General features: G+C 42.5%; 1 protein-coding gene across 1 annotated transcript; it reads right to left on the bottom strand.

The window, feature by feature from the left end:
• Positions 1 to 265: 265 nt before the first annotated feature.
• On the bottom strand, positions 266 to 6570 carry sele (selectin E). Its single transcript, XM_079504875.1, has 15 exons — positions 6175 to 6570; positions 5885 to 5995; positions 5579 to 5770; positions 5247 to 5438; positions 4883 to 5098; positions 4431 to 4619; positions 4055 to 4264; positions 3658 to 3867; positions 2968 to 3177; positions 2459 to 2668; positions 1819 to 2028; positions 1435 to 1614; positions 1185 to 1320; positions 985 to 1064; positions 266 to 868 (listed from the first exon to the last, which is right to left on the bottom strand). The coding sequence occupies exons 1-14, from the start codon at positions 6533 to 6535 to the stop codon at positions 998 to 1000; spliced, it is 2694 nt and encodes an 897-aa protein (XP_079361001.1). The 5' UTR covers positions 6536 to 6570; the 3' UTR covers positions 266 to 868; positions 985 to 997.
• Between the last annotated feature and the right edge of the window lie 1121 nt (positions 6571 to 7691).

Raw genomic sequence — 7691 nt, 5'->3', positions numbered from 1 at the left:
ATTAATATAATGTACATGATTTGAAACCCATTAATATTATCTTTTGTATTTTATGCATGTCTTGCGGACATGCCACATGCACCAACATTTCTCTGCTTGTTCCTGTATGAGTGAATGACAAGTAAAACCTCCTTGATTATTGATCAATATTATCTGTTTTGTCTGGTTAGTCTCATCACTTGCAAGGATTGTCTAATATGACTGTAGTTAATGATCATGGTACAACATAGCCATACATTTTAAATGAAAGACATATACAGAAGAATGTCATTATAAAAGCTTTTATTAGGGAAAAATCATAAACACAACATAATTACATGTTCACATAATACACTATGGGCCTCATAACCAGTAGTTAGCCTGAATAGATTATACATAAATATGAATAGACAGACATTCTGAGAAGAATGCATTGAATTATTTTTTTCACAGTTGTGTCACAATATATAAATAATAGTTTAAATTACAACAGTATTGTCATTTTACAAACTATCTACACCATTTAGAATAACAAATCTTACAACATTCTAGCACAATAATGTGCTCAATATAAAATAAATATATATATACAAAACCCACTCAATGAGTTTTCTCTTGGTTAAATACAGGTTAAATTATACAACAAATTGAATCTCCTACAGTATGTGGAGATATAGACAAAATACTGATAGGCCAAGATACTATGGGTTTCCCACCAAATAAACATGAACGCTTTTAAATATGTCTTCTTTCACAGTTGGTTGAAGTACTATGACCGCTCAATCGTCGTCGACCAATCGATATCCTTCAAGGGAGAATCACATATTCTCCCAATCACATTGTGCAGCTGCCGGTGTCATTTGAAAGTACAAAAGGATTCTGGAGATTCCTGAAGAAAGAAACAACAGGTGTTAACTTAGTAATCAAGCTTCGTCACACTAGTTTCCTTCTTAATAAGAGACTGTCACATAACATCACCTACAGTATGTCTCAAAGTGAACTTACCCATGATGCTGCTCTATATGAGGCTGTCACTGTCGATGCTGTTTCTGTAGTGCTGTGGAGGATCCAATAAATCTGACTCACTGAAAAGCACGACACCAGAGGCACATTGTTTACAACCTTACGTGATGCGGATGAACACAACAAGAGAGTCAATATTTGATTCATTACAGGAGAGCGCTGACGCCTCGCCTACAACTCACCTGTTCAGCTCGAACGTATTCTTTCTCTGTCTGAGTCGTTTAAGCAGCCAGGCAACCAGGGACAGACCGGACAGTGACGCAGCACCCCCTGCTGCCAAACCCAACGTGGTGGGGTTCACTGTAGGCCCAGAAGAACCTGTTGAAAACATAATCAGACATTTTAAACTCCTATCTTGAACTATGCATGCAGAGCTTTAGAGAAACCGCAGTAGTTTGAACCGCAGTAGTCCTTTCATATTCTCTTCCTTACGTTGGCAAGTAGGCATCTCTGCGGTCCAGTTGCCATGTCGATTGCAGGTGATGGCCTCTTGTCCGTGTAATGAGTGGCCTTGGTCACACGTGAAGTTGCACTGGGTATTGTATTTCGCCTCAGAATCTGAACAGCTCACTACGCCATTAGCAGGATGCTCAAGGAAGTCACACGTCACCACTGTGGAATAAGAAAGAGAGAGAATTAATTTAACATTGCAAGCAGAAGTGCTAAACACGTGTTTGAATACAACTGTATCCTATTATCCTATTTTAGAGATGTGTTGATTAAACAAAGCTTTCAACCATTCCATTAACCACATAAAGAGTGTAGAGTAGAATGTTAGTATTTCACATGATATCTGAATAAACATCTACACAGTACCTGTGCAGGTAGGAGAGGTAGAGTTCCAATGTCCTGTCTGTGTGCATTCCATGTTCAGGGACCCCTGGAGTTCATGGCCCTCGTCACAGCTGAAGGTACAGATTGAGCCCTGTGGATGGGGGTCCGCAGGAGACATGGATGAGGAGGGTGGAGGAGACACACAGCTGATCTGGCCTCGCTCAGGAGCCACTGGAGCTGGACACTGCAGTGCTGAGAACAAGATAAGATTTAGATGTCAGTACATGGTATATAATGCTGGAATCAGGCTGTTTGGAACCCTAACCCATGAGACAGGAACATATAAAATAATACGTTAAAACACTGGTTCCCAATCACTGGGTCGGGACCCTTTTGTGGGTCACAGACCAATTTTTACAGGTCACGACTCGAGTAAAAATCAGATTTTCTTTTGCTATATTTAGAGAAATATTATGTTAAATGATTTTTTTTTTACAAAATAATTAAAAGAATGTTATACATTTTAAAACAAACAAACAAACAAACAAACAAACAAACAAACAAACAAACAGATGTAAGAAATTCCATAAATACAAATTATAATAATAATTAAGAAGTAGTGCTGATCGACAAGCTCGTAACGCTGAGCGAAGCGATGCGTTGTTCGCTTGCAGGGACATACCTGTGCAGGTAGGACGGGTAGAGTTCCAATGTCCTGTCTGTGTGCATTCGATGTTCAGGGACCCCTGGAGTTCATGGCCCGCGTCACAGCTGAAGGTACAGATTGAGCCCTGTGGATGGGGGTCCGCAGGAGACATGGATGAGGAGGGTGGAGGAGACCCACAGCTGATCTGGCCTCGCTCAGGAGCCACTGGAGCTGGACACTGCAGTGCTGAGAACAAAATAAGATTTAGATGTCAGTACATGGTATATGATGCTGGAATCAGGCTGTTTGGAACCCTAACCCTTGAGACAGGAACATATAAAATAATACGTTAAAACACTGGTTCCCAAACACTGGGTCGGGACCCTTTTGTGGGTCACAGACCAATTTTTACGGGTCACGACTCGAGTAAAAATCTGATTTTCTTTTGCTATATTTAGAGAAATATATGTTAAAAGATTTTATTTTTAAACAAAATAATTAAAAGAATGTTATACATTTTAAAACAAACAAACAAACAGACATACCTGTGCAGGTAGGAGAGGTAGAGTTCCAATGTCCTGTCTGTGTGCATTCCATGTTCAGGGACCCCTGGAGTTCATGGCCCTCGTCACAGCTGAAGGTACAGATTGAGCCCTGTGGATGGGGGTCCGCAGGAGACATGGATGAGGAGGGTGGAGGAGACACACAGCTGATCTGGCCTCGCTCAGGAGCCACTGGAGCTGGACACTGCAGTGCTGAGAACAAGATAAGATTTAGATGTCAGTACATGGTATATAATGCTGGAATCAGGCTGTTTGGAACCCTAACCCATGAGACAGGAACATATAAAATAATACGTTAAAACACTGGTTCCCAAACACTGGGTGTTTGGGAACCAGTTTTTACCAATTTTTACGGGTCACGACTCGAGTAAAAATCTGATTTTCTTTTGCTATATTTAGAGAAATATATGTTAAAAGATTATAATTTTTTTAAACAAAATAATGAAAAGAATGTTGTTCGCTTTGCAGGGACTAAGGCGCGATTCATACTCCTATTTTAGAGCCGAATAAAAGTCGGTTCGGCTCTGTAGAGCCTACAATGTGACATCATTTGAGGTTCGGGTGGGCGGTTACCGTCCTAAAGTCGGCTCTTCGGTGCTACTGAACATTTCTGACGAGCCGAAATCATTTCGGCACTACAGCGGTAAAATAGGAGTATGAATCGGCCCTTACCTGTGCAGGTAGGAGAGGTAGAGTTCCAATGTCCTGTCTGTGTGCATTCCATGTTCAGGGACCCCTGGAGTTCATGGCCCTGGTCACAGCTGAAGGTACAGATTGAGCCCTGTGGATGGGGGTCCGCAGGAGACATGGATGAGGAGGGTGGAGGAGACACACAGCTGATCTGGCCTCGCTCAGGAGCCACTGGAGCTGGACACTGCAGTGCTGAGAACAAGATAAGATTTAGATGTCAGTACATGGTATATAATGCTGGAATCAGGCTGTTTGGAACCCTAACCCATGAGACAGGAACATATAAAATAATACGTTAAAACACTGGTTCCCAAACACTGACGAGCCGAAATAATTTCGGCACTACAGCGGTAAAATAGGAGTATGAATCGGCCCTTACCTGTGCAGGTAGGAGGGGTAGAGTTCCAATGTCCTGTCTGTGTGCATTCCATGTTCAGGGACCCCTGGAGTTCATGACCTTCGTCACAGCTGAAGGTACAGATTGAGCCCTGTGGATGGGGGTCCGCAGGAGACATGGATGAGGAGGGTGGAGGAGACACACAGCTGATCTGGCCTGCCAGAGGTGCCACCGGAGCGGGACACTGCAGCGCTGAGAGAAAGATATAAGATTTAGATGTCAGTACATCAATCAATCATTAGGACACATTCAATAATTGTGATAAATTGTTAATGATTGTGGTAAAAAAATAAATATGATAATTATGTTACAAATTATTTCAGAAATAGGCACAGGCAAAGGTTGTGTGTAACAATACCTTTGCAGTTGGGTATGTCAGTCGTCCACTCTCCCTCTTCAGAACACTGAATATTGGACTCCCCTTGCAGTTCAAAACCTGCACCACACCTGAAATTGCATGTGGCGTCAGGTGGCAGTTCGTTGGTGGCATTACTACTACATTCCACAAGCAGGAAAGCATCTCCTTCAGGTCTCTGGCAAGTAATAGCTGTAGGACAGACAGAGAGAGAGAGAGAGACAATGGAAATTAGATGATAATACATCATTTTCTTTGTGCTTACCTCAAAGCTACTGTACATTTTGTGACCTATGACTAAAGAGTGTATGAGGTGTGTTGGCTTGCTGCATTCAAATGCCCCATTTGTAAATGAAGAGTGCTCTGAATCTGAACCAGTACTTCGTACTACGCCTGCTTTGAGGATGCTAGAATGATACCTGAAGCAGAATGACACCCATGAAGGTTGTGCTCACCTTCACAATAAGGTATGTTCTCACTCCACTCCTTTGTTGACGTGCATGTCACTGTGTTTGCCCCCACCAGACGGTAGCCCTGGTCACACGTGAAACTGCAGCTGTTCTCATAACTAAACATCATTTCGATGTTATTATCGCCGCGCAGTGCCCGCGTGTGCCCGCCGCAGTTGACAGCTCCGTTCTCTGGGTGCTCTAGAAATGGGCACATGATGGCTGAAAAACAAGAGAACGGTAAGTTAGAATAGCAATAGATGCGACACGTTTTCCATTACATAATATAGAAAGATGTATAGCAATAGAAAAGTACAAAGTGCATTAAAAACATCGTTCAGAACACAGAGAAAGGAATATGGGTCCGTACCCACGCATTGTGGCTGTGAGTCATTCCAGGCTCCTGAGGCTTGACATTGCAGATGGTCAGACATGGAGCCAGCCAGGACATAACCTTCCTCACAGGAAAACGTACAGGTAGACTGGTAGCTGGAGGAGCCCAGAGGATCTGAGCACGTCATCAATCCCTTCTCAGGAGCATACAGTTCCTTACACTGCTTCACTGTAGGAGACAGGACATTTAAAAACACATTACAACACGTGACATTCGTGACGATGACAATGACATCCAAATATAATTTGTTGGAATAACGGCATCAATTAGACTAAAAAATAGACAAAGAAATAGACTCTTGAACTTACATTCACAGGTCGGCGGCTGTTCTGACCACTTTCCAGAGCCGTTGCACTTCATGGGACCAGGAGAGCTCAGTTTGTATCCATCCTCGCAGGAATACTGGCACAGGGAGTCGTAGGCATACTCGCCATGCACATGGGAACACTTGACACTCGCTTTTGCATGGACTGTCACCTCCTCTTTGTCACACTGAACAACTGGTAAACAAAACAAAAAACAATTCATATTAGATATGAATGTTCTGTAATTTAAGGAAATTCACATTGGTATAATAATCTGGACTAAAAGACCACATTGAGGTGTTTTCTTACCATGCTCACACTTCTCGCCGTAGAAACCTTCATAACAACTGCACGTGTGGTTGTTGATGGTCTCCACGCATTCTCCGTGTTGGGGTTGGCATGAATCCTTCTTGCAGGCAGCTGTGGACAGAAATGGGAGAAAAGACTGTTGCATGACTTTCACACTAACAGACCAGACTCAAAACTGTTTTATCCATTTGTTACTCTGGGAGTGTACAAATGAAACCAAATGGGTCCATTTGGTTTAGTTTGTATACTCTCAGAGTTAAATTAATTAATAATTTGCTTAATTTGCTTACCTGTGAAACATAGAGCCGTCTTCAGCTTCCCACAGTCCTCATCGTTCCACTTGCCTTGTTCTTTGTCCCTCTTAATGTACATCTCCACGCAGTCCTCAGCCTGCTGTCTCGCTGACTTCTTTCCATTCTTCTCACCATTGTTTGGTTCGCGCGCGGCCCAGTTGGTCGCTTCAGTTGTCAGACTCTTGTTGGTCCCCACCCAGGTCCAGTTGCTGTTGATCTTGCGGATCCCAATCCAGTAGTATCCGTCCTTCTTGGGAAGCCAGCTGTTGAGATGAGCGATCTCCTCCTGGTTCTGAATGGCCACCATGTGCGAGTTGTTCATCCTCTGGCAAAACTCACTGGCGTCGTTCCAGTTCATTCTGGTGTCGGAGTAGAAGTAAGACCAGCTCTCTACTCTTGAGATACTCAGCGCTGAAGAAAGAAGGACAGTTTACTCATTCAGATTGCATTCACATTTTTGTATTCTGCATCAAATATCAGAACTGTATTCACAGCTCTGATATTTGGTGCTATTTTTCAGTATTATACTTCAGTGCCTTTTCTTCCGTTTTATATAGAGTATGATATTGCCCATGTTGTAAGGCTATTTAGTTTTATTATTTATTTATTACTATACTTTATCTTTCAGTAATTCAAGGTCACTCAACATTGTTGAGTGACCTTGAATTACTGAATAATTCCAGTAGCTATAATTCTGATACCTTATTGTAGGCCTGCTGTACAACACCTTGAATGTTTGGCGAGGTCTCTATCAGATAATAATCAACTAATGCTGGGTTAATCTGCAAATACTCCTGATGAAACTGTTTGGCCCCGAATGCTTAGGGTTATATATTTTAAATAGATTTACATACTTGAATAAATATAGATCAGCGTAATCCATGTAGCAATCTGAGATCCACTGGCTTGATGTAATCCAAAACGGCTGTCCTGTAGCAACACACACAACATTGAATAAATAAATGACCACTTGAAAAAAGACAAGTGAATATAGAGAATTGACACACACACACACACACACACACACACACACACACACACACACACACACACACACACACACACACACACACACACACACACACACACACACACACACACACACACACACACACACACACACACACACACACACACACACACACACACACAGTTGCAAAAAAATTGAACATATCACACTAACCATGATAGGTTTGTGTGAGAATCTGCAGCAGGTAATCTAAAAAGTATGTATATCTGTAGTCTACAGTCACACAGAGTATTCTGATTTGGTTGCCTCTCTGCAGTTTTTATAATAAGGGCCAGAGGCCCGCCCCCGAGGCCCGTTTCTCTTTTCCCGGGAATGACTCAGACTCAGTGGAAATCCCACCCCCCTCCTGCACTCACTTTTTTAATTATCGCCTTCATCCCATTGTGTTGGCCTTGGCCAGACTGAACGATAGAGCTACGGAAATGGGGTACCACTACCAACGCAGGAAATTATTGTTATAGTTACTGTGAAAGTGTATAACATT

This window comes from Electrona antarctica (genome assembly GCF_951216825.1).
Source record: "Electrona antarctica genome assembly, chromosome: 7".
Taxonomy (NCBI): domain Eukaryota; kingdom Metazoa; phylum Chordata; class Actinopteri; order Myctophiformes; family Myctophidae; genus Electrona; species Electrona antarctica.
The sequence above is the reverse complement of the archived record's forward strand: the minus strand, read 5'-3'. Positions and strand labels throughout refer to the sequence as shown.

What these genes read in the sequence shown, in the direction of transcription:
- sele (XM_079504875.1), bottom strand. Translation starts at nt 6,535, where the DNA reads ATGAACTGGAACGACGCCAGTGAGTTTTGCCAGAGGATGAACAACTCG. An exon ending in GACGGCTCTATGTTTCACAG is followed by an intron (nt 5,996 to 6,174) that starts GTAAGCAAATTA and finishes TTCTGTCCACAG; the next exon opens with CTGCCTGCAAGAAGGATTCA. An exon ending in GAACATACCTTATTGTGAAG is followed by an intron (nt 4,620 to 4,882) that starts GTGAGCACAACC and finishes TCTGTCCTACAG; the next exon opens with CTATTACTTGCCAGAGACCT.